Source organism: Myotis myotis, unplaced genomic scaffold (assembly GCF_014108235.1).
Source record: "Myotis myotis isolate mMyoMyo1 unplaced genomic scaffold, mMyoMyo1.p scaffold_m19_p_3, whole genome shotgun sequence".
Lineage (NCBI taxonomy): Eukaryota > Metazoa > Chordata > Mammalia > Chiroptera > Vespertilionidae > Myotis > Myotis myotis.
Window position 1 is genome coordinate 192,508,857 of NW_023416335.1, and position 26,921 is coordinate 192,535,777.

The 26,921-nt window shown below is 49.7% G+C and overlaps 1 protein-coding gene across 3 annotated transcripts; it reads right to left on the reverse strand.

Moving 5' to 3' along the window:
* Positions 1-924: 924 nt before the first annotated feature.
* On the reverse strand, positions 925-26,810 carry CD4 (CD4 molecule). 3 transcript variants are annotated; one of them, XM_036301058.1, is made up of 10 exons: positions 26,661-26,810; positions 20,216-20,321; positions 19,915-20,082; positions 7,157-7,315; positions 6,454-6,699; positions 4,878-5,207; positions 3,889-4,089; positions 3,204-3,328; positions 2,808-2,875; positions 925-2,516 (listed from the first exon to the last, which is right to left on the reverse strand). In XM_036301058.1, exons 2-10 carry the CDS (start codon positions 20,262-20,264, stop codon positions 2,486-2,488), a joined length of 1,377 nt encoding a protein of 458 aa, XP_036156951.1. In that variant the 5' UTR covers positions 20,265-20,321; positions 26,661-26,810; the 3' UTR covers positions 925-2,485. The 3 variants fall into 3 exon arrangements, with proteins under 3 accessions (XP_036156951.1, XP_036156952.1, XP_036156950.1); XM_036301059.1 differs by lacking the exon at positions 26,661-26,810 and adding an exon at positions 23,286-23,646; XM_036301057.1 differs by lacking the exon at positions 26,661-26,810 and adding an exon at positions 22,809-22,893.
* Between the last annotated feature and the right edge of the window lie 111 nt (positions 26,811-26,921).

Below are 26,921 nucleotides of genomic sequence, written 5' to 3' on the forward strand. Positions count from 1 at the left end.
CCTGGGGGCTCCCCCCGCCCCTGCGCCCTCCAGCCAGGGAGCCCCGCGCTGAGGGCCGGAGGCGAGCTTTTCGGGGAAGGGGAACAAGTGCCGGGCGGGGGACTGGACGGCGGTGACTTGCAGGAGGAGGGGCGAGGAAGGCGCCGGGAGGGAGGGGGCGAGGAGGATGGAGGGGAACCGACTTCATTGGTGAAACGGCTCGTGTCCTACCCCCACCCCATCCCGGTTTCCACACGAACCCCAGCTCCGAGAGGCAGCTGGCGGTGTTCGGGGCTGAGGAGCTGGCTGTTCCGGGAGGAGGAAGCGTGTGTCACCGTGTGTCACTGTGTGTGTCGTTGTGAGGGCTGCAGCTCAGCGGGCATGTGCAGGGGGCTGGGGGCAGTGAGGGGTGCTGCTGACGCTGGGCTGCTCGTGGGGCGGGGTGCACAGGTCTAAAAGGGTGCACACACACACACACACACACACACACCCCTCCGGGAACACAAGCTCACGCGCCTTGAGGGATACACACAATCTGCAAGCGCACATCCCAGTTTCTCATGGTCCTGGCTCTCCAGCACACACATATGCATGTGTGGAAGGAACGCACACCCCCTGCAGACTCTCCCCCTCGTGCATCCATGACACACGTGTGACTACAAAGTCTTAGCCTCACACACACATGCAGGCCCCGTTGGGGGTGGGTAGGTGGGTAACCAGTCTCCAGATAATTTTTTCCTGTCGGGAGAAACCTCATCTCCTAGGGCCAAGCCTGCCAACCTCTGCTCTGGGTCTGGCCCCACAGATCAGAAGATTCTGGGTCCCCAGAGAAGAGTCCACCTCTCTCTCTCTCTCTCTCTCTCTCTCTCTCTCTCTCTCTCTCTCTCTCACACACACACACACACACACACACACACACACACACAAATGAAGAAGAGCATCTTCTTTATAGTAAGTTTACTGTATTTTTGTCAGCTCGGCCGGTAGGGATGGGGAAGGGGCAGGAATACAAAGCAAGCAATGGGAGCTCTGGCAGCACCTGGGTGTGCTTCTTGGAAGAGGCAGGCTGGAAAGGAAGGGAAGGGAAAGGGCAGAGGGACTGGGGGAGATTGTGAGAAAGAACAGAAGGAGAGGCAGAGCAGGCTAGGGATCCTGAGAACTGAATTAAGAGGAAGAGTACGTGTAACCTTAAGCACCATCACCCTTCCCAGGAAGTCCTCTCAGTGGGTTCACTCTTCCCCAGTGCCTGCCCGCCCTGGCAAGGCTCACCTTCCAGAAGGTTCTGTACAGGGTACGTGGTAGGTCCCTGGGAACTCTGCTCCCAGCCTGTGCCCTGAGTAGGAGAGCTGAAGGCTTTGTCCTTTGGTAACAGGATTCTGCCTCCAGCAGGCGGTGAGGGATTTTAGGCAGGAAGGCCCTCCTCCATGTTCTGACCTCCTGAGGCAGGCCTCCCCGAGGTGCTCCTGTGAACCCTACGGTACATACTGAGCACCCGTGACTAGCCAGCTGCAGAGATATCTGTGGTATCTATTCTGTGTTCAAGAAACAGCCATAGAACTAGGGGTCAAGCAGTCTGGGACAGTCTGAGCCCCAGCACTTACAACCTTGGGCAATCAATATGACCTCTGTGAATTCCATTTCTGGTTTATAAACCGGAGATGCTAATCTTGGTCCTGTCACTACCAGCCTTGTAGGATTTTCTTTTTCTTTTTTTAAAAAATATATTTCTTTATTGATTTCAGAGAGGAAGGGAGAGGGAGAGAGATAGAAACACAATGATGAGAGAGAACCAATGAACGGCTGCCCCCCGCACGCCCCCCATTGGGGATCGAGCCCACAACCCTGGCATGTGCCCTTGACTGGAATCGAACTTGGGACCCTTCAGTTTGCAGGCCGACGTTCTATCCACTGAGCCGAACCGGCTAGGGCCTTGTGGGACTTTCATAAGGTTTAAATAGATAAAGGATGTGGAACTGGTTTATAAACTGAGTGTGCTGCTTGGGTGATAAGGAATTGTGTCAGTGCACAAGTGTGAGCTGTGGACAAGGGTGTGTGTCAGAATGGAACGGTGGAGCGGTTAGAGCTGGACCTGTCCTTGATGGGCTGTGTGACCTTGGCCTACTCCCTGCCTTCTCTGGTGCCAAGGTTCTTCCCTGTAAGATGACAATCCTGTGCTTCATGCTTCAGTTACCCAGCCTCACACTGCAGGCCAGGCAGGGCTGGTCCTGAGTGCTCCCCTGGGATCCAAGTGGGCCGTGAGGGACAGAGTTCAGAAGAAATAATCAAAGGGCGAGGGTTCAACAGAAGAGGGAATCGGGGAGCGGCGGTGCGAGTAAGCCTCTGGAAGAGGAGACCCAATGGCCAGCTGTGGACAAGGAGAGCAGGAGATGGCAAAGGCGCTGGGATCTGCTACATTCATCCGGTCCCCAGGCCCCGGAGCCCAACAGGAAACGCAGGGTAGACAGCTGGGGAGGCTGCAAGTGGGAAGCTCCCCCTGGCCAGTGCCTCAAATGAGATTGCATGTCTTCTGGAGCCGGCTGGAGGATAAAAGCAGAAGAGGAGCAAGGCTCTTCCTCCCCAACTCCTTGGAGTTCTAGGACCTCCATGGCCCCTCTTCTCTTCCAGTTTGGTAATGGCCTCTGGGCCACATCCTCCCTCCACCTTCTGCCTGCTTCCTACCTCCTCAGCCATCCCGCTGTACCCTTCTCTCCCCACCCCCACCACCTCCCTTAGCCCCCATCTCCTCATCTGCATCCCTCCTCTCCCTCCTCTCCCCCTAGCCCTCCCATTCTCACCCCCCTTTCATCCCCCCCCCCCCAGTTCCTTACTGGGGGCATTGGCAGGTCTTCTTCTCACTGAGGAGTCTCTTGATCTGAGACATCCGCACTGCCTGGCGCTGTCCAGGAAGAAGGAGAGGAGTAGTGAGGGTCCCAGGCCTCCAGAAGGGAGGTGCCCCTTGGAGGGGGGAGTGGGGAAAGCTGGGAGAGGAGAAGCAGATACTGTGGCTGAGGCCATCTGTCCCAGAGTTCACTCTCTGCTCCTTCCTGCCTCTCCCTCCCTGGGATCTGGGACAGAGCCCAGTCTGCAATAAGGGAACTCGATGGTGGGTAGAGAGAAACAGAGCAGAAGCAGGTCACATAGACAGGACACCCTAGTCGCTATGTGTGTGTATGGGTGGGCGGGGGGGAGAGGGGGGGAATTGAGGTCTAAGGAGGTTCACTCACCCTTCGGTGCCAGCATTTGACACAGCAGAAGATGCAGAACCCAGTGAAAATCAGAAAGCCACCTACTGCCCCCAGCACAATGGCCAGGAGTTTTGGCGAGGCCTGGATTAACTCTGAGTACAAAACTGCAAGAGAGAAGAGAGGTGGGTTCAGCCCACATTACCTTCCCTCTGGGCACCGCACTCTGGAGGCCTGAGGAAGGCCTGGCTGCCCAGCCACACTTGGGCCTGATGCTGAGGTTGGGAGACTGGGGCAGGATCCTCTGGGCTCTCCCAGGCCACCAGGCTGGAGGGGAAAGACTGGGGAAGGGTTTTTAAGGTTTGAAGACTACAGGGCACTCTGGGGAGCTAGGAGCAGTGGTCCATCCTATGTGCCTTCCACACACACACGTGGGCGAGTGCTTGTGGCTGGGTTAGGAAAGGAGCAAGGATGGGGACTCTTGGTCAGGTGGGCCCCATTCATGGGCTGCAGACCTTGGGTAGTTGGGAACTTTCAGGGCTACAGGTGGGTCCCTAGGGTCCAGGACCATACCCTATTTCACCTTATCACCCCTGTGTCCGGGCACCATGCACATAACCCACCTCTCTCAGGAGACTTGGGAGGCTAGGACTCTGGGTTTTCTTTGCCAACCCTGGGAAGGTCCCACAGCTGAGGAGGCAGGGGCTTGGGGTTAGGCCTCACTCACCCTCGACATTGGATTCCAGCAGGACTTTGTTGTTGTCAGTCAGTAGACAATGCCACATCCCCGCCTCAGGGTCCTTCACCTGCACCAGCTTTTGATGACCTGAGACCTTTGTAGTCTGGTTGTCCAGCTTCAAGCTCAGCATCAACTGGGAGGTGTTGGTCCCCAACACCTCACAGGTCAATTGGTTCTGAGACTTAGTCACTGTAGAGGGACAAGAACCTGAGGTTAGGAGCCTGGACCTCTGAGTTCTTGGCACCTCCATGCTCTAAGGGGAATCAGTAGAACAATCAAAAGGACACTTTACATGGGAGTTCCTCTTTTGGCATCTCAAGCACATTGTCATACAGCTTTAACAGAGAAAACACAGCTTTTGAGGTCCAACAGAACAGTCTTGGATTCAAATCCCAGCCCCACAGCTTACGATCTGTGTCTCTGAGCAAGTTACTTAGCAACCTGAGTCCCAGACAATTATTAATGCACAAGTACTTGTAGGGCTCTTAAATGGGGCCTGGCATGTGGGAAGCATCAAGTATTAGCCATTATTGCTTGTGGGGTTGTTATGGTGATTAAGGAAATAGAGAAGTGAAGAACTCAGTGTGGAGCCTGACATTGTCATCATCACTAGTACACTCAGAGCAAATGTGGTCATCCTCATTAGTAGAAAGCAGACACACACAGGTAGGGGGGTTAGCCAGGGTCATGGTGAGGGTGGGAAGACAGAGACAGAACTAGAACCCTGGTTGTCAGCATATGCCCTTTGGGGATTCTCAGTGGAATGTGCCCTAGGCTGGCTCACAGATGTCAGGAAAGGACATATGGATTCCAGTTTTAGTTCAAAACCAGCCCCACACCAGTGGGCCCTCCATCAGCCCCATCAGACAACCAGGGCTTAGGCATCCCTTTGGGGGCCAGTCCTGCCTTAGAAGGAGCCCTGGTCAGGCCCCTCCACCTCCTGTCCCCGTCTTCCCCTTCTCAGCCCGGCTCCTCACTTCTCATCACCGCGAGGTTCACTTTCTGATGTAACTGCCCCTGGCTGAGATTCAGGGTCAGGTATCCAGAACCAACGTCCTGAAGCGAGGCCTGGGGCAGACTGAAGGTGAGCGGCAGTGTCTCCTTCAGGTGGATCTTCTTTTGAACCTTCTTCACAGTCACCTTTCTGTTCTCCAAGGAGAAGGTGATCCAGGGCTGAGGGGAGGAGGTCCCCTCCTCCTGCCACCTCAGCTCCCCGACCAGGTTTTCATCCTCAAAGGTAAGTGGGAAGGAGAACTCCACGGGCTCCCCCACTTTTGTATAGACTGTGTCAGAGATGTTCCGGAAAGCTGGAGGTAGGAAGGGAGAGAACCTGGGTTAGAAGGAGGTAGAATGATAAGGGTGTACAAAGTGGGGTAGGCATTTGGTGGAGGCAGCAAAAAGATGGAAAGGGACCAGGTGCCTTCAAACACCCAGGTTGTCATTTCAGGCCCTTAAATTCCCATCTAGCTCTCTAATCCCTCTCATCTCTCCACCCCAGCATGTTCCTCTTCCCCCTGGAAGCCCTCGTAGAACAGCCCAGCCAGAGGCGTCCTCTCCTTCCTTAGGATCCGGGAGCACAGAAGGTATATGGCCTGCATTTATTTATTCATTTTTTAATATGGTTTTATTGATTGTTAGAGTGAGACAGAAACATCGATGAAAGAGAAACATCATCAATCAGCTGCCTCCTGCATGCACCTCTACTGGAGATGGAGCTCACAAACCCGGCATGTGCCCTGACCAGGAATTGAACCTTTGACCTTTTGATTCCTGGGTTGACACTCAACCACTGAGCCTCATGAGCTGGGCTGGCCTGCACCTAAGAAGGTGCTTAAGTTAGCACCCTTCACAAGATAAGAGCAAACACTTACATAGGCTGACTATGTGCCAGGCTCTGTTCTATGGGCCTTACATTGCATTGATTCTTACCATGACACCACAAGGTGGGTACATCACGGTGAGCATCATCCCCACTTTACAGAATCCAAGGCACAGAGAGGTTCAGTAACTTGTCCAAGGTTGTCAGAGCCAGGATTTGAATCCAAGTGCAGACACTGCCCCACCTTGTGTCACACAAGCACCCGCGGAGGACAAGACCTGCATTCGGCCCCCCCACCCCCACCCCCGTGCCTAGCTCAGGATTCTAAAGATGAATGTAGCATTTCCTCAGGGCTGGCTAGTATCCCCCAGTGAGTAAGTGGATTTGCAAATGGGTGGGTGAGTGGGGAGTGGAGGCAACAAAGAAAATAGGTGTCCTTGACACTCTTCCTTTGGGGCCTCCTTCAGGGGTCTAGGGGGCCCCTCACATCCTGCCATCCCATCTCCCTTCCTTCCTCCATGTCCACCACCCTGAGGAAGAGAGGGCCCAGTGTATCCCTAGGATAGACTTCAGCTTTGGGGGAGCCTGGCCCTGGCCTCCCTCTGTCCTCTAGTACCAGACCCAGGAGCAGAGCAATGAGAGCAGAGGGAGAGTCTGTCAGCCTTTGAGGTGGGGGTGTAGGGAGGGGCGTGAGGAGAAGGGGGGGGTCTGCAGGAGAGAGGAGAAGCACTTACCCAGTACCAAGATGTTTATTTCAAACACCAGTTTCTTTGTGTCCTGGGAGACGGTGCATGTCCAGGTGCCACTGTTCTGCAACTTCAGCTGGGACAGTGAGAGGTTCTTGCCCCTATTCTGCTTTTCATTCCCGGGAACTTTCCATTCTACTGAAGGGTTTCTACCAGGGGGGCTCTCCAAGGTCAAGGTCAGGCTCTGTCCCTGCAGCAGCTGGATGCGATTTTTGATATCCAAATTGGCATTCACTGTGGAGAGAGCAGGTCACCTGTGTCACACACACTCTATCCCCAAGGAGAAGGGAAGAAGCCGGGAAACCAAGAGTGTCTCCATTACCCCTGTCCCAACATCCTTCTCTCAGTCAATGCCCAGCTGTCCACCCCCAGCCCTAGGCAGGGCTTTCCTCTTCTTCTTCCCCACTTCCATCCTCCTCCTTCTCCTCTCTTTCCTTGTCTCCCCCCCCCCCCCCCCCCGCCTTTCCTCTGGTCCTTGCCCTTCTCCTTCCCTCCCTTTAGCTTTTTTCCTCTCCTCCATATCTAACCCAAGGCTTGAGGAGGGTTTGAGGAGATGTGGTGGTCAGTCTCACTTGGCTCTGGACTATTGAAATACTGACAGCTAGTTTGGCCCTGATTTGGGTGAAGGGATAGGAGGGAAGGGGAGGGTGATTGGCTGGAGGTGTCTGTACCCCAGGTCTGCCCTACTCACATTTGAACACCACAAGTTCCACTTCTGTTTGCTTGTTGTCCACTGTACAGCTATAAATCCCTGAGTCTGTTATCTCAAGATTACTGATGATCAGAGGAAAGGATCCTTGATTCCACAGGGATTTTGCTGAATGGACACGATCTTTCAGCTTGGAGGGACCTGGGAGTAGAAGTCATAGGGAGGAGGTTGGGGTATGCTGGAGACATGGTACCCCTGGTGAAGGCACGGCTCACAACTCTTCTCATCTGATTTATTAATTTCCTGCAGAATCTGCCCTTGTCCTAGTCAGAGAACCCCAGGCTGGCAAGGAGGTCCCATCACATGCATTTACCTGGCCAGGACAATATCTCACTAATCCAAAATAAAGTAATATCATATTTAGAAAACATCAGCTTTTATATGCCAAACACTTTACATGCACCATCCCAAATAATCTGCACAACAACCAACAAATAGCACTGTTTTGCTTATTTTGCAGATAAGGAAACTGAAGCTCAGAGAGATTAAGTAGTTGCCCAAACTCTTCTTTACATAATGATGACAGGAACCTAAACCAGTGTAATTTCTTTGGAAAGTAATTTGTAATATACTAGTGGTCCGGTGCATAAAATTCGTGCACGGGGCGGGGGGGTGTCCCTCAGCCTGGCTTGCACCCTCTCCAATGTGGGACCCCTGTGGGATCGGGCCTAAACTGGCAGTTGGACATCCCTCTCACAATTCGGGACTACTGGCTCCTAACCGCTCACCTGCCTGCCAGCCTGATCACCCCCTAACTGCTCCCCTGCTGGCCTGATTGATGCCTAACTGCTCCCCTGCCAGCCTGATCACCCCCTAACTGCTCCCCTGCTGGCCTGATTGATGCCTAACTGCTCCCCTGCCAGCCTGATCACCCCCAACTGCCCTCCCCTGCTGGCCCAACTGCCCACAACTGCCCTCCCCTGCCACAACCCGCCTCCTCCGCTGAGACCGGCCTCCTCCATGCCGCATGGAGCTGCAGGACTCCCAGGCCTCACCGCATGGAGTGGCCCCACCGGGCCCAGCTTTTGCTGTGCGTGCAGCCATCTTATGGTGGCCATCTCGTGCGAGGGTGTGAGGGCACAAGGACCACCTAGGCCCGTGGTCGACAAACCTTGGCTCGCGAGCCACATGCGGCTCTTTGGCCCCTTGAGTGTGGCTCTTCCACAAAATACCACGTGCGGGCGTGTACGTACAGTGCTATTGAAACTTCATGAGAAAAAAGAAAAAAAAAGAAACTTCATGGCCCATGCGCAGAAGTGGGTATTTTGTGGAAGAGCCAGTATTTTGTGGAAGAGCCACACTCAAGGGGCCAAAGAGCCGCGTGTGGCTCGCGAGCCGCAGTTTGCCGAGCTGCAGTTTGCCCACCACTGACCTAGGCTTTTATTAGTGTAGATACCAGAATTGCAAGTGCACATACAAAACTAAATGACTACCAAGAAAGGATAGGTTAAATTATAGTTCATCCATTCAGTGGGTTGCTATGAAAGAAGAATGAGGAAGCTCTTTATATACTGAGATGGAATAATATATAAGAATAAAGCAAGATATTAAATAGGATACCATTTGTTTAAAAAGGAGTGGGAGCCTGACTGCATGGATCAGTGGATGACTGTTGACCTATGAACCAGGAGGTCATGGTTTGATTCCGGTCAGGGCACATGCCTGGGTTGTGGGCTTGATTCCCTGTGTGGGGCGTGCAGGAGGCAGCCAATCAATGATTCTCATTATTGATGTTTCTATCTCTCCCTCTCCCTTCCTCTCTGAAATCAATAAAAAAATATTTTTTTAAAAAAGTGGGAAATGTATCTATCTTTATCTATCTATCTACCTTGTATATGAACAAATATTTCTACAAGTAAGCATAATAAAATGGTAACCTTGGTTGCCCCTGTGGGATAGGAAGTGAATACCCTTGAGAAAGGTGTGGGAGGGGGGCTTTTCACTATATACCCTTTTGTGCCTTTTTAAAAAATTTAATTCTCACCTGAGAACATGCTTAGAGATGAGAGAGAGAGAGAGAGAGAGAGAGAGAGAGAAACATCAATCAGTTGCCTTCCTTATAGGCCCCAACCGGGGATCAAACCCACAACCCAGGTATGTGCCCTGACTGGGAATCGAATGGGCAACCTTTTAGTGCACATGATGACTCTCAACCAACTGAGCCACTCCGCTGGGCCCCTTTTCTGCCTTTTGAATTTTGACTCCAGTAAGTGGTGGAATGGAATTAAAATCCAGGCCGGTTAGGTACGCTGTGAAGCACTAGTACGCTATGCAGTACTAGTTCCTCAGTCATGGACATGCAGTCTCCTCTTTTAGTATCTAACAACTATCACCGAGAGGAAGTCCTTGTTCAGTAACCATTTCCCCCTGTGCAGTGGCAGCTGCACAGAATTCCTGTGGAGGGCTTTAGAAGCCACATTTACATAGCAAACACACCATTTTTTTACTTGGAATGCATATTTGCTGGGGTGGGAAGAAGGTGACTGAGATAAAGCCCCATCCCCAACCCTCTCCGCACCATCTCTGTCTCCCTGAGCAGTCATAGGCCCTCTTCCTATATTGGCCTTGGTGCGGGAGACTGGATGCCATGTTGGCCATGCATTCACCCTTCTCTCCTCTTCCAGACCTCATCCCCCCTTCCCCCCTGCTCAGGCTCATCCTCTCTAGGAACCTGTAGCCCTGGGCACAGCGCAGCCCTGCCCATGTCCACCACCCTGAGGACATGGACCCTCCTCCATCACTCACCCAACACCCCTTTCATTTGTCCCTTCAGTTGTTCCTACCCTACTTGCCCTTTCCCTTGGAGCTACACATTGTTCAGTTCCCCAGTTTTTCTGAAATCCTACTATGTTCCTCCACAATTTACCAGAACTCTTGAAAGAGTAGCCTTCTTTAGTTCTGCCCCATTTTCACCTCTTTTGGTTCTCTCCTCCATATCTAAGCACCTTTCCCTTTCTTTCCTTTTGGACTCTGATTCTGACAACCACATTTAGGTGTTACCCTAGGGCAGTGATGGCGAACCTTTTGAAGTCGGTGTGTCAGCATTTTGAAAAACCCTAACTTAACTCTGGTGCCGTGTCACATATAGAAATGTTTTGATATTTGCAACCATTGTAAAACAAAGACTTATATTTTTGATATTTATTTGATATTTAAATGCCATTTAACAAAGAAAAATCAACCAAAAAATGAGTTCGCGTGTTACCTCTGACACGCGTGTCATAGGTTCGCTATCACTGCCCTAGACTCTGTCTTGGATCTTCTTCCCCATTTCTATAGATACTCTAAATTCCACTGCATCCCCCATCAGCTCTGCAGATGATTCTCCAGTTGATACTCCCAACCTCTCCTCAATTCTGGGCCTACATTTCCAGTGGCCCAAGGGGATAATTTTATCAGATTAGCCTGACATCACCCAAACTCAGTTGATTCAAAATGTATCCCCCTTTCCCTAAAAGAATTCTTCTTCCTTGCTTTCCTTTTCCTCTTCTGAGCCCATCATAGCCCACATGTCCAGGCTGTCCTATACTTTGCAAAAGCGATGCAGGATGGTGTGAAAGGTCAAGAGTGTGGTTGGGTCTGGGATGAATTCATGGAGGAGACCAGTGTTGAACCAAGACTTAAAAGAGGTAAAGGCAGTGGACTAGAGGGAAGGGGAGCAGTGAGGTCATCCAGGAAGGAGGGAAGCTCCAGTGGGCAACCACCTCAAAGCACTGAGGAAACCACCCGGGTGTGGAGGTTTCTGGCTGGGAAGTGATGCTGGGGTGAATGTCAGGCAGAAGCTTCTAGATTAGTCTAATGGCCTAGAGAGTGAGATGTGGAGAGCATTGCTTCGGAAGTCAGTGCTGCAACGGGTGGAAGAGAAATCAAAGTGAAAGAGACTAGTTATTAGCAGAGAGAACTGTAGTAGCGGAGAGGCACGTGGCCTTGGTGAATGACCGTGGCGTTCCCATGGGAACAAAGAAGATGGGGCAGAAAAACACTCCAAAGGAAGGAATGGCCACAGTTGGTGATGGATAGGAAACCAGGGATTGAAGCAGAAAAAATTGGGCTGTTTCATCTTGAAGGGTGTTTGCTGGTTTCTTTCTGAAAGAGCTGCATTTAATACCAGTCTTTGCAGGTGACACTCATCATGACCTCCCCTACTCAAATTGATCACTGGGCTTGGTTGCAAAGAATAATTCAGAAAGGATATTAAAGTAAAATCTGCAGACGTCTCGTGCTTATTTCTGGTCTTATGTTTCTCATCGTTCATAACCTGATGGCCATTTATAACAGATACTGGGAGTCACAAGATGTCACCACAATCCGACTAGAATTGCCAAGGTGTCTCATTAACAAGGATCAAATCGATGCCTCACAAAAGGAGAAACGGAAGTACGCCAAGTCAGGATGATCTGAAATTAAACCTGGACGTCGTTGGGCTTTTGGGCCTTTGGGCCTTTTTAAAGTCTCTTGAGCATTTTTAAATAGAAATAAATTTGGGTTTCACACACACAAAAAAAGAAAAGAAAAAAAATTTTTTTTTTAACTCTTGGTTCAGAAAGTGGGGGAATCAGGAGAATGACACTGCCTTTGTCAGAGATCAGGAAGTTGGGGAAGGGAGCTGCTCTGCAGAAAACTCAAATCACCGAAAGAGAACAAAAGCATTGACACAGAGACTTAAGAATTTTTAGAAAGAAGCACATTGTTTCAATCTCACAGGTGATCAAAGAAATGCAAAGTAAAATAACAATGACATTTTCAACTGTCAAATTAGTAAGTAAAAAAACAAAACAAACACAAAAAAACCCACAAAAAATTAAATACTAATACTGCTCAGTGCTGGCAAGGGTGATAGTGAGAATGGCACAAAGTAACATCCAGACTTACTGAAAATAAATAGAACCTTCCTGGAAGCAATCATGCAGTATATGTCAACTGTTTTTAAAAATTCATATCCTTAATTTCATTTCTAGAACTATGTCCTTAAAACAATAATTAAGCCTTGGCTGGGTAGTTCAGTTTGTTAGAGTGTCATCGCTATATGCCCAGGTTGCAGATTTGATCTCTGGTCAGGGCACATACAAGAAGCAACCAATGAATGCATAAATAAGTGGAACAACAAACCAATGTTTCTTTCTTTCTCTCTCCCTCCTTCCTTCCTCTCTCTAAAATCAATAAATAAAAAAATTAAACAATAATTTAAAATTTCAAACCAAAATATGGGTACAAAAATAATAACTATAGTATTTGTTAATAGGATCCAACATTAGACAAGAGGATAATGGCTTGCATATTAGAGTACGTGAATTTGATAGAATATTAGGGTGCTACCAAAAATGATATCTATACATAATTTTAATGAAATGGAAACTAGCCCTAGCCGGTTTGGCTTAGTGGATAGAGTGTCAGCCTGCAGACTGAAGGGTCCCAGGTTCTATTCCGACCAAGGGCATATGCCCGGGTTGCAGGCTTGATCCCCAGTATGAGGCGTGCAGGAGTCAGCCAATCAATGATTCTCTCTCATCATTGATATTTCTATCTCTCTCTCCTTCTCCCTTTCTCTCCGAAATAAATAAAAGAAATATATTTTTAAGAGAAATGGAAACTATTCATAATATACATTATTAGAGTTGCATTAAGTTAATCTTTACTTTCTAAGTTAGTTATTTGAATTAGGAAAATTATACAAACTCAACACTTCCCTTTTCCTTGGCCCAGCCTCCTAATACTACTATACAGTTTGGTGTGGATTCCTCCATGCTTTTTTCTTAGCTCATGCAAACATATATTCACACACATTGTATTTTTAAGTTAAAATGAGAACATATTACATATATAGCTTACTCTTTCCACTTAACAAAATATGCTTCACATCTTTCTGAGCATATACATGTGGAACTTTTCATTCTTTCTGTGGGCCACAGTGTTTTTCTCTGGTGTTTGACTAAAGTAGAGCAGTTATTATCTAAAAGTGTTTTATCTTTCTAAGTTGCTCCTTTCCTGGTCCTTTGTCTAGAAAACACAGGCTTTTGTTGAGGCTTATTTTTGTCTGTGCCCATTGGTGCTTTCAACGTACCAGCTTCTTCAGCTCCAAGACTGGAATATATAAGGCAACAAGAAAACTCACTACATGTCGTTCCTCAGGTCCCGAGGCCCCTACCAGTCTGCCCTCTTCTCTGCAACTTTCAAAATCTTCTTATGTTAGTTTTACATATAATTTCCAGGATTTTCTGTTATACTTATTGGGAGCAATAGTGAAAAGTATGTTCTGAACTGTCCCTCCAAAATTCATATGGTGAAGCCCTAACACTCAATATGATGGTATTTGGAGATGGGGCCTTTGGGAGATAATTAGATTGAGATGAGGTTGTAGGATGGGGTCCTCATGATGTGATTAGTGCCCTTATAAGAAAAGACATCAGAAAGCTTGCTTTCTCCCTCTACCAAGTGAGGACACAGCAAGAAGGCGCCATCTGCAGGCCAAGACGAGAGTCCTTTCAGAACTCAACCATGCTGGCTGGCACCTTAATCTCAGACATTCAGCCTCCAGAACTGTGAAAAAATAAGTTTCTGTTTCTTGACCCACCCAGTCTATGGCATTTTGTTATAGCAGTCCAAGCAGACTAATGCATACATCTACTTCATTTTTTCTGAAAGTCCTAATTTTTTAAAAAAATCATATCATTTTATTGTACAAAAACAATGGACTTTGTATGCACACACTGTGCTGAATAGCTTCCCCCTTTAAGACATGTAAATGAGAATACTTGGATTAACTCTGGTCACAGAGGTCAGAACAACTCAACTGTCTCATAAACAAATATGCCCCAAATGTCTTTTAAGTCTACAGTTACGTGTGTTTTTTAAAATATATTTTTATTATTGATTTCAGTGAGGAAGGGAGAGGGGGCGAGAGATAGAAACATCAATGACAAGAGAGAATCATTGATCAGCTGCCTCCTACACGCCTCACACTGGGGGACTGAGCCCACAACCTGGGTCAGGGTACCTGCCCAGGAATCGAACCATGACCTCTTGGTTCATAGGTTGATGCTCAACCACTGAGCCAGGCCAGCCGGTCATCATTGATGTTTCCATGTCTCTCTCCCTCTCCCTTCCTCTCTGAAATCAATAAAAATATATTGGGGGGAGCTATATACATATGGGCTTCTATATGCAGAGTTCATCTCTTGAAGGAAACATAAAAAGTGATTAAAACAGTTGTCTCTCGGGAAAAGAGCTAAAGAACTAGGGATTATAAGTAGGAGGAATATTTATTGTCACTATATCATTTGCATGGTTTTAAAATTTTACCCTGTACCTGTATCATTTTTTTAAGTTTTTATTTTTATTTTTATAACTTTAAAAGTAATAAAAATAAATTCCTAGCAGAAAGTCAATTTATTTTAAGCGATTTAGCAGAATAAAATTTTAGGACGGGAAAATCGCTTGCAGCATTTATGGGAGTTGTGGTCCTGGCTCTGTCCAAGGGTATAAGTTCCGTAATGGGCCCGTTGTCCAGGGGAGGACAAAGGTTAGTTTGATCATAGGGGCCTCTTGAAGTAGCTGTTTGAAGGAGGAGAGGACATGGCAGGCAAGGGACAGTTAATCTGCTGATTTCTGCTTTGTATTTTTATCAGAAAGAGATCAGGAGTTGGGTGTTTTGTCAGTTTTTAGGGAATGGCTTTTTCATGTTCAGACCTAAAGAGTGGATATGGGTGTCTGAATCGTGTTTCTTAGAGCCCAGAAAGAACATCTGCACTGGAAGGGGAGATGTTCGTTTCTTTCTTTTTTAAAAATCCTCACAAGAGGTCAGAAACCAAGATGGCGGCATTGGTAAACACCGGAAATTGTTGCCTTGCATAACCACTTCAAAAATACAACTAAAAGATAAAACAGACATCATCCAGAACCACAGGAAGGCTGGCTGAGTGGAAATTCTACAACTAGAAGGAAAGAGAAAAGCACACTGAGACTCAGAGGAGGTGTGGTGTGGAAGTAAAGTGCAGCGGTACAGAGGCACATGCGGAAAGGGCTGGCGGCTGAGGACACGGTTGTCTTTCAATCGGGAGGGAGTCTCAGGCTCCCGACTGGTCTGAACTCCACTCCAGTTCCCGGCAAGTCTCTGGGGACCCAGACTCATACGGTGAGGGGCTAGACCAGCCGTGGGCAAACTATGGCCCGTGGGCCCGTTTGAAATGAATAAAACTATTGAAAAAAAAGACCATACCCTATTATGTAATGATGTTTACTTTGAATTTATATTAGTTCACACAAACACTCCATCCATGCTTTTGTTCCGGCCCTCCGGTCCAGTTTAAGAACCCATTGTGGCCCTCAAGTCAAAAAGTTTGCCCACCCCTGGGCTAAACATCATTACATAAAAGGGTACAGTCTTTTTTTTTTTTTTTTAGTATTATTCATTTCAAACCGGCCGGATCCGGCCCGTGGGCCGTAGTTTGCCCATGGCTGGGCTAGACTGTGTAGCATTGGTTGGACCTCAAGGGCGGCTTTCTCTCAGAGGTGCTTGCAATGATTACCAGGACACTGAGAAGCGGGGCCTCTTAGGGCAAGACTGAGGAGCAGCCATAGCTGCTTGCTCTGCCCTGTTCATCCCCTGGGACCCTGCCCCGCCCAAGCTGTGCGCAGGCTTTTGCATATGAAAGGCCTGGCCCTTTGCAATCTGAAAATTACCTAACCAACTGCAGCTGGCCCAAGGCCCCACAGCAGCTTGCATTCCTTCACAGCTGAGCTCCTGCTGGGTAGCCTCAGGAAGAGGCCAAATTAGCACCTCCTTAGCAATCCAAGAGCCAGTGTACCCAGTGGTCAGAGTGGGACCATCCAGATTACAACTCCTCAGATCCATAAGGGACACACTCAGTAAGCACCAAAGCCCCACTGAAGTAAGTCTTGCCCCAGAAGGGTGTCTCCAGCACAGAAGTTCTCCCACTGCAGACACAGCTGATTCTCACAGCCAATTGGCCTGGAGGTCAATTCCTCCCAGTGATACCTACAACAATCAAGGCTTAACTACAACAAGACTGTGCATAAAGCCCACAAAGGGGTGCACCAAAAGTGTCCACCTCAGGAAATTGGGGAAGCTGAGCCACTGGGCCCTGTAGGACACCTAGCACAGAAAGCCACTCTCAACACAGGGAAGCATAAAAAATGCAGAGACAAAGAAACAGGTCACAAATGACAGAAATGGAGGAAAGCAAACTACTGGATATAGAGTTCAAAACCACACTTTTAAGGTTTTTCAAGAATTTTCTAGAAACCACCGATAAACTTAGTGAGACACTCAAGAAATCTAGTGAGACCGCCGATAAATTTAGTGAGATCCTCAATAAGTGTAGTGAGACTCTCGAGGTTGTGAAAAAGGACCAACTAGAAATTAAGCACACACTGACTGAAATAAAGAATATTATACAGACTTCCAACAGCAGACTAGAGGATCGCAAGAATCAAGTCAGAGTTGAAATACGAAGAAGCAAAAAAACACCCAACCGGAAAAGCAAAAAGAAAAAAGAATCCAAAAATATGAAGATAGTGTAAGGAGCCTCTGGGACAACTTCAAGCTTACCAATATCTGAATTATGGGGGTGCCAGAAGAAGAGAGAGAGCAAGATATTGAAAACCTATTTGAAGAAATAATGACAGAAAACTTCCCCTACCTGGTGAAAGAAATAGACTTATAAGTCCAGGAAACGCAGAGAACCCCAAACAAAAGGAATCCAAAGAGGACCACACCAAGACACATCATCATTAAAATGCCAAGAGCAAAAGACAAAGAGAGAATCTTAAAAGCAGCAAGAGAAAGACAGTCAGTTACCTATAAGGGAGTACCCATATGACTGTCAGCTGATTTCTCAACAGAAACTTTGCAGGCCAGAAGGGAGTGGCAAGAAATATTCAAAGTGATGAATACCAAGAACCTACAACCAAGATTACTTTATCCAGCAAAGCTATCATTCAGAATTGAAGGTCAGATAAAGAGCTTCACAGATAAGAAAAAGCTAAAGGAGTTCATCACCACCAAAACAGTATTAAATGAAATGCTGAAAGGTATCCTTTAAGAAGAGGAAGAAGAAGAAGAAGGTAAAGATACAAATTATGAACAACAAATACACATCTATCAACAAGTGAATCTAAAAATCAAGTGAATAAATAATCTGATGAACAGAATGAACTGGTGATTATAATAGAATCAGGGGCATAGAAAGGGAGTGGACTGACTATTCTCGGGGGGAAGGGAGTGAGGGGGATGCAGGAAGAGACTGGACAAAAATCGTGCACCTATGGATGAGGACAGTGGGTGGGAAGTAAGGGCGGAGGGTGGGGTGGGAACTGGGTGGAGGGGAGCTATGGGGGGAAAAAAAGGAACAACTGTAATAATCTGAACAATAAAGATTTAATTAAAAAAAATAAAAAAAAATAGTTGCCATGGAAGGCACCAGAGACAAAAAAAAATCCTCACAGGAGGGTATTTTCCCATTGATTTTTAGAGAGAGTGGGAGCAGGGGGAGGGAGTAGGATGAGGAGGAGAGAGAGAGAGATGTGAGAGACACACATCGATTGGTTGTCTCCCAATGCACCCTGACAGGAGCTGGGAATCGAACCTGCAATACATGAATGTACCCTTGACCCAGAATCAAACCCGAGACCCCTTGGTGCACTGAGGGACACCTTAATCACTGAGCACACTGGCCAGGGTGGGAGATGTCCATTTGCAACAAACACGGTTTCCTGTGCACTGTGGCCAATTCAGGTCTGAGGGCACTGAGGAGAGCTTTCCACAGGGGAGCCTAGGCTGAACGTTGGAGAACCAAAGCTCCAACCCAGCGCTGCCACTCACTGGGTACATAAGCTCAGGCAGGCACGTCCTCTCAGGGCCACAGTTTCCTCTCTAGTAAGATCAGAGTCTTGGGCTGCAGCCATATTTCCCAGACTTCAACCATTCACATACCTTATACATGATTTTGGTCAAATCTACTTGTCCTATTTTTTTTTAAATATATTTTATTGATTTTTTACAGAGAGGAAGGGAGAGAGATAGAGAGTTAGAAACATCGATGAGAGAGAAACACCGATCATCTGCCTCCTGCACATCTCCTACTGGGGATGTGCTTGCAACCCAGGTACATGCCCTTGACTGGAATCGAACCTGGGACCTTTCAGTCCGCAGGCCGACGCTCTATCCATTGAGCCAAACCGGTTTCGGCTACTTGTCCTATTTATGTAAGATTTTAAAATGGATTCACTTTTGCCCTAGCTGGTTTTGCTCAGTGGATAGAGCATCAGCCTGTAAACTGAAGGGTCCCAGGGTCGATTCTGAGCAAGGGCATGTGCCTGGGTTGCGGGCTCCATCCCCAGTGGGGGCGTGCAGGAAGCAGCCAATCAATGATTCTCTCTCATCATTGATGTTTCTATCTCTCCCTCTCCCTTCCTCTCTGAAATCAACAGAAATATGCATACATATATATATAAATGGATTAACTTTTTAAAATTAAATAAATTCATTTAAAAGGAAACTTTATATCACTATAATAAACAGGAAGCCAGTATCACTTGACATAAACAGAAGGCCACTGTAAAAAACACACACACACACACACACCAAAAAAAAAACTAGCCCTGGCCCAGGTGTCTCAGTTGGTTGGAGTATCATCCCATACACCAAAAGGTTGTGGGTTCAATTCCTGATCAGGGCATATATCTAGGTTGGGGGTTTGATCCCTAGTCAGGGGGCCTCAGAGAGGCAACCAACTGATATTTCTCTAACATTGATGTTTCTTTCTCTCTCTCACTTCTCTCCCTCTCTCCCTAAAATCAATAAACATATCCTCATATCCTCAGGTGAGGATTAAAAAATAAATAAAACAAACAAACAAACAAACAAACAAAACTCCTTAAAACAATGTTATAATTATCACTTAAAACTAACACATGTGAGTGAGTTTCCTCAAAAAACTACAAATGGAACTCCCATTTGACCCTGTGATCCCACTTCTAGGAATATATCCCAGGAAACCAGAAACACCAATCAGAAAGGATATATGCACCCCTATGTTCATAGCAGCACAATTCACCATAGCTAAGATCTGGAAACAGCCTAAGTGCCCATCTGTAGATGAATGGATTAGAAAACTGTGGTACATCTACACTACAGAATACTATGCTGCTGTAAAAAAGAAGGAACTCTTACCATTTGCAACAGCATGGATGGAACTGGAGAGCATTATGCTAAGTGAAATAAGCCAGTCAATGAAGGAAAAATACCACATGATCTCACTCATTTCTGGATAATAAAGACCATTATAAACTTATGAACAAAAATAGATACAGAGGCAGAGCTGCCTCGAACAGACTGTCAAACTACAGCAGGAAGGCCAGGGAGGGTGGGAGGGCAGGAGGGGGTTGGGTAAGAGATCAATCAAAGGACTTGTATGCATGCATATGAGCATAACCAATGGACATAAGACACTGGGGGGTAGGGGAGGCCAGGGCATTGTCAAGGGCGGGGGGAAAGGAGACATATGTAATACTCTTTGTAATACTTTAAGCAATAAAAAAATAAATAAATAAATTAATTAATTAATTAAAAAAAAACACACACAAAAAAACTAACACATGTACCTGGGTCTCTGTCACCCTGAACCCTCTGGGACCCCAGAGGTTCCTAGGAGCTGAGCACTGACACCAGGGATGCTCAATTCACAATGCTTTCTTCCTGAAGGGAGAGTGGGCAACCCTACCTTTAAACAAATCTAAATTCTTGAAAGTCTTCACAATCGTGATTCCTCCAGAATCTTTCCAGATGAATGGAATGCTCTTCTTCTCGGAAGCTTTGCAGGGCAGCTCCACCTGGCCTCCTGCCTTACCCAGCACCACTTCTCTCCCCTGAGTGGCTTCTAGGAGCAGTGCTAGGTGGAAAAGAAGGAGTCAGGCCTTGAGCCAATCACTACCCCACCTCCACCCCATCCCCCACCTTTGCATTTCTCAGTCAGCCCCTCCTCCCAGGCCACCTGCACCCACACCCCAAGTCTGAGCACTCACCCAGTTGCAGCAGCAGGAGCAGGTGCCTAAAAGAAGTTCCCTGGTTCATGGTGGCCTTGCTGAGGCAGGGAGGGACCTGGGTCTTCCCCCGAAGAAGGGGCAGAGCCTGAGGGAGACACTAATCATTAGGTAGCGGGCATTTATTGGGCCTGGGGCATACAGGGACGCTAGGCAATCGCTCCCTTCAGGAACCTACAACCAAGCCAGGGACGTGGACGTGGGTGTCTCTAAGCAGACCCCCACCAGCATGTGCCACACAGTGCTGTGCCCAGGCCAGGGGTGGGGTCTCTGCCAGCTGCCAACAGAAAAGGACGGAGAAAGTAGCAAATTGGTGGGGACTGAGACCAGGGCTACGCCAGGTCACGAAGGTCTTTGAATGCCATGCTGGGATGCTGGGATGCTGGGACCCGACCCTGTGCCCTGGGAGCCAGCAGAGGATTTTTTTTTTTAATTTTTTTTGTTGATTTCAGAGCGGAAGGGAGAGGGAGAGAGATAGAAACATCAATGATGAGAGAGAATCATTGATTGGCTGCCTCCTGCAAGCCCCCCATTGGGGATCGAGCCTGAAACACAGGCATTTGCCCTTGACTGGAATCAAACCCTGGACCCTTCAGTCCACAGGCCGACATTCTGTCCACTGAGCCAAATCGGCTAGGCCAGTGGAGGATTTTATGTAGAGAAGGACACGATTAGATTTGCAAATGGCTCGTGAGTGGTCTGAATGTTTTTTCCACTGGCGCTGGCGCAGGCCCCACCCTAGGACCGGGACCGGCAGCTACAGGCTGTCACAAGTGCCCACCGTGGTGGCTTCAGCAGCACATACTAAAATTGGACAGGCCAGCATGGCTCCTGAGCAAGGAGGATGTGCTGTGTGAAAGATGAGTGGGAGGAGGGCCAGCACGGGAGTCAGGGTTGAAACAGCCCTGCCAGGGAAGGGGAGGCCTGAGACAGTGGCGGTGAGATGTGGGAGAAGAGATTGACTTAAGGTGCGATTCCCAGGACTTGGGGCCTGATCGCGTGTGAGGCGCCAGGGAGAGAAAGAGCAGAAGGTAAAGCCCTGTGCACCAGCAGACCGACCCTCTCACGCCTCCCCGGGGCACCGCAGGAGGGCAATGTTTCAGCATTCGATGACAGAGCGGCAGCCGGTTCTGTGGTCGCTGGTTGGGGTGGGAGGTGGGGGGTGGGGGGAAGGAGGGGAAACCTGCAAAAAAGTTCTGAATAGACCTTGAGGAAGAGGTAGCATTAGGTTAGAGCAGTGATTCTCCACTGTGAGTCCAGATCCGCAGCGGCAGCAGCGGCAGGTGGGAACTGGTTAGACGTGCGAAGTCGCAGGCCCCACCTAGACGTGCTGAATCAGAAGCTGGGGCTGGGTCTAGCAGTCTGTTTTCACAAACCCCCAGGTGACTGACACACACTTAAACCTGAAAACCATGAATTAGATGAAAGAAAAGGGAAGGGCCTCCCACCCCCAGGTGTGCAGAGGAGGCAGGGCTGTTCAAGGAGACTTGGGAGTTAAGAGGGGGGCTGGGGGCTGGGGGTTCTGATGCAGTTTGGGAGGAGACTTTTAAAAAAATCCTCACCCAATTTTTTCCACTGATTTTCAGAGAGTGGAAGTGGGGGTGGGGGGGAGAACATCAACATGAGAGAGGTACATGGACTGGTTGCCTCCTCCACGTGCCCCCACTGGGACTGGGGAACATGCCCCTGACCAGGAATTGAACCTGGGACCCCTCAGGTTCAATGCTCTAACCACCTAGCAACCAGCCAGGGCAGGGGCAGATTTTTTAAAAAGCTCTCTCCAGGCACTCGACCTGCCTGAGAGAATCATTACCCAGGGCCAAGCACATGGTAGGGGCCTGATAGTGTGAGGTCTGATCAAAGAATGGAATCGATACCCCCTCCCCTGGGAACTGACCTTCAGACATAATTTAACATAATCGCTGTCACTGCCATGGAAAATCGTCAGGGATTCCCTACGTCCAGGCCTTTTCCACCTTCAGTCCCATTCCTCTCTCTCAGTCCTGCTCTACCCATCAGGGCTTTCTCCTTCACACAAAACATCTTACCCCTAACACTTCTGATTCTGAATCTACTTTTGACCCAGCAGACCACCGACCTCCACCCTCTGACACATGCTCTCCCTCACCTGCAGTAGATTCCCAAAAAGACCCTCCTAACCAGCAACCACCTTCTCCCCAGCTCCTGAGAGCCCAAGTCCCAAGAATGCAAGCTCCAAAACAGCCTTTTCCCACCTGACACTTGCTCTTGGGGCCTCCCAAAGACCACCCTCCTCAACAGCCTCTTCTATTCCCGTGCCCATTCTACCCCTGAGGGAGGCAGCAGGAACTGAGGGTATTGTGGTCAATTATGACAAACTTAATGAAATCACTCAAGGCCCTCACGCAACCCCCCCACCCCCCCCCCCTCCAACCAGGAGGAATCCACACAACATTCCAGCTGACTACAATCGAAGGCCAATGCCCTGTGATCTCAAAGTCCAGCCTCAGCAGGAAATAATTACAGAATATATGACCTTCGTCCCTATTCCATAAAACAAAAAGGCTGGAGTGTTAGGTTTGATCCAACAACTGACCTTTAGGCAACTCCACAGTGGACATTCCACTTGCCGAGACCACAATCCACTTGCTAAGACCATCTTCTCTCCCCTCCAGACTTCCCAAAATCCGGACCTGCACAGAGAATTCTCCGCCCAGAGAAAGCCCGCCTAGAGTCCTTTAAAAACCGCTGACTCCGCCAAAACCGGTTTGGCTCAGTGGATAGAGCATCGGCCTGCGGACTGAGAGGTCCCGGGTTCGATTCCGGTCGAGGGCATGTGCCTGGGTTGCGGGCACATCCCCGGTGGGGGATGTGCAGGAGGCAGCTGATCGATGATTCTCTCTCATCGATGTTTCTGACTCTCTATCTCTCTCCCTTCCTTCCTCTCTGTGAAAAATCAATAAAATATATTAGAATAAAAAAAAACCGCTGACTCCCATCACCGGGGTGCTGGAGCCATCTGGGGCTCAGCCACTTGGTGTGCGGATGATCGAATAAATTCATAATCCCTCACCGTTCTGGCCTCCTGTGTTCCTCCTTCGGTGAATTAACAGATAGAATTTTTTTTTTTTTTTTAACCAGGGAAATAGGAAGATGTCAGGAAGGAGGGTTTAGAAAAGGAAAGAGGCTGGTCACGGGTGCAGTTGTTTACAAGTTAGCTTGGGGCAGGGAGGTGTTGAAGGGAAGGCTGGGGTGAGACCATGGGGCAGGGGGACTCTCACATCTGAAGTGGTTCTCATCCCAGGGAAACAGGACTCTCTCTGTGTCTTTGGTGAGCAGAGAGTGAAGGGGTCTCCTAGGGGATATCTCTTCCCAGGGCCCAAATTCAGCTTCGGTGCTTGAGGAAGCTGGGATATTCCTGACCTTCCCCCAAATGGTGGTCATTTTTTCTTCCCCACGCCAGGATCCTAGGTCTGTGCAGAGGCCCACTCTTGCCCCCAGCTCCCTGCACTGCCCCAACCCGCCCCCAGAGCTCAGCTGAGGCAGGAGGCTAGGGGTTTCCAGCTGCTGCTTGCTTTTGTGCCTTGAGCTTCCGCTGCCACCCCAGAGAGCTGGCCTTTGATTCCCACATCCTCAGCCTCCCCAGACACGCTCCGCCCCAGTACTGCAGCATCCTGTACACCTCCCCCCACCCCACCCCCAGAGGCTGGGAGGGTTCGCTGGTCCCCAAGATCCTGGTGCCTCTCTCTCCTCCACAACCCCACTTCTCGCCCCCACCTCCCAGCCCCCTGCAGTGTCTCTCTGCTCGCATCCCCTGCGTTTCTGTATCTGTGCCTCCCCACGTGGATGCATCCATCTGCAGCTCCCTGCCTGTGTGTCTCTCTCCCTCTGCGCCTCAGACCCCAGGAGGCATTTCTGACTCTCCTGGTTTTGCGTGGAGTGCCCCTTGCCTCTCCTTTTTCATCTCTCCCCATTCCAGCTGCCACCGAGCTCCAGTTCCATTTCTTGCCCGTAAACAGGCATCCAGGCCTTTGGCAGGAATGCAGGCTTCAACAAGCTTTGATCTGAAGGGAGCCCGCAGAGCACAGCCTGGAGCGGAGGGGCGGATGCAAGGGGGATGGCTGCAGGGTGGACAAAGGGAAAAACACAGATTGGGACAAACACACCGACGCCCCAGGGGCTGATGGCGGGAGGATGGGAGGGGAAGCCGAAGGTAAGGAGCGACCCAGAGCAGCTCATTAAAGCCACAGCTGCACTCTGCACAATCCACGATCACACACAAAGCCCAGGGGAGTGCAAGCAAGGTGGAGGCAGAGGGAGAGAGATGAAGAAATTCTGAGAGGCGAGGCCTGTGCACAGCACAGTCGACCAAAAGGGAGACAGAGAACAGGGGGCGATGAGACCAAAACGGCAGCACAACACGCACCGCACACGAAGAGCCCTTGGGGTTCCTGCTGCCCTCAGCCTGGCCCCCCGAGATGGGATGAGGAGCGAGGCTGGGGAGAGGAAGAGGGCACGGCCTCACCACAGTGACAGTCTGTGGTCCCACAGGCACTTTTATCTCCTCCCCGCGGCCCCAAGTCAGCCCCGCTGGCCCAGCCACGGATGTGCCCCCCACCGCACACCCTCTCCACGGCTTACTGGCGTCGTGTAACCTTCCTCGATGCCACGACCCCCCTGAGGGACCCTGTGGTTCGGTGGCTGCAACCTCCGCCATCCTCTCCTTTGCCTCAGACGCCCACGGTGGGGGAGCCGCGCCCCCCTCCTTCCCCTGTCCCCCGAAAGGTGCAGAACAGAGATCAACCTTAGAGCCTTACAGACCCAGGCCCCACCTGCCTCCTCCCAGCACCCACCTCAGCAGAGTTCCTTCATGCAATAGGCTTTTACTCAGTGTCCACGCTGGGCAAGGCCCTGGGTCTCCCCAGCTCCCTGGCGGGTGGGCCACCTGCCCCCACCGTGGCCAGGAGAGGCCCCCGGTGCCCAGAGGCTCCGCCTGGAACCAGTGGTGGGGCAGCTTTTATTCTGAGGCTGACCTCTTCCGGATAAAGTGTCCTCACCCCAAGGGAGGGAAACCAGCCGGCGAGTGATTTCTGGCCCGTCCTCTCGGAAACCTCTCAGCGGAGGGAGGCCGAGGCGGCCATTTTGTGGAAAGGGCCCCAAATTTATTTGTCAAAACACGAAAAGGTGGTGATCGTCCCCGTCAGGTCCTGCTCGCAGCCTCGAGCTCTTGAACGTGTGCCCCGCGGAGCAGGGCATCCAGGTGCAGGTAGTCCACCCAGAGCGAAGCCTCTGAATTGGGGAGAAGGGGCTTTTCTAAGGGGAGGAACCTGACTGTCCCAGGAGGCCCTGTCCAGTCTCAGAAGGGGAGGCGGAGGGCCCCGGGCACAGGGCGGAGCCGAGGGGGTCTTGGGGGAGAGAAGGCCTGAGGCTGTGGGTTGGACAAGGCGTCCTGTCTTGAGGAGTCTCACCTCCGGCCCCCCACACTCGGCCAAGCCTGGGGCAGGGCGGGCCTGCGCATCCCTCCTTAGCCCCCTAGCCTGCTTTGTGGGAACAGCTAAGACACCTAGAGCCGATTCTCTTAGAGCCAATATCTCCCATGATGTATTTGCCTAAAAATGTGTCTCTCTCCTCTTTCTAGCATGTCACACGTGGAGCTCAAAGTCAATCCTTTTTGAGAATTTTAACTTTTCCATTTCACTCATCATTTTAAAGCTAGTTAAAGGGGAAGTCTTTAGACATATCGTTCAAGACGTCCTAAAAAACACACACAAGTAGACAAACATATCAAATACATATAAACAGAAAAGACGATTAACAGGCTGCGTCAATCGTGCGGCTTCCATCCGAATGCCGCCAGTGTGACTTCTGGTGTGACTTCTTGGTGATGGTGTCACTGGGAAAATTGATTTTGGGAGAATTGCCCCTAGACTAGATTCCACGTCTCTTATTATTATTTTTTATTGCTTTTCCCTTTGCTTCCCCTTCTCATTTGTTTGTTATAGGCCTCCTCCCCTCCTTCCTTAATATATTCTTTCTCTCCCTTTCCCCCTCCCCCTTCCCTCTTTTTTCTCTTTTCGCTCTCTCCCCCTCTTCGTCTTCTCCTCTCTCCATAGTTAGTTGCCTTCCACTGCTTTTCTCAGCCTGAGGTGGCCTCAAGTCCCCAGGTCTTCTCTGACTTTGCAGGCTGAGCCCACACACCTCTGAGAGCACCTTCTGGCCCCTGGCCCGGGCCCTGGGCTGGGCTGGTGGGGATGCCGAGAGGGTTTGGCATAGTCCCTCTTGAAGCTCACAGATCCAGTGGGAGATGGCTGCTCATGAAACGCAAGAGAAGGTGGCCCGACCTGCGGTGGGAGAGCTGAGAGTCCAGCACATCCCAACGCATCTGCCGCCGCGCTCTCCTCCCCTTCCCGGACCCGCAGAAAGGTATGAAGCTGTCTGCCCATCTTACCTCTGGGCCTGTGTCTTTAGTCCCCTCTGAGTCTCGCTCCCCTACAGGTGTGCCTATGTGAGGGCTGGGAGCTCTGCCACCACGACCCCGCTGGGGAGAGTGCTTGTTACTCTTGCAGAGACGCACTTAAGTGAAGAGACAGGAAGCCAGCTGGGTAGAGAGACTCCACACCCCAGACCTGGGCCGGCCCCCAACGTCACTGCCTGGGGCTGGGGTCCCCACCCTCTGCCTGTAGGGGAAGATGTCAAAGTGAAAATGCAG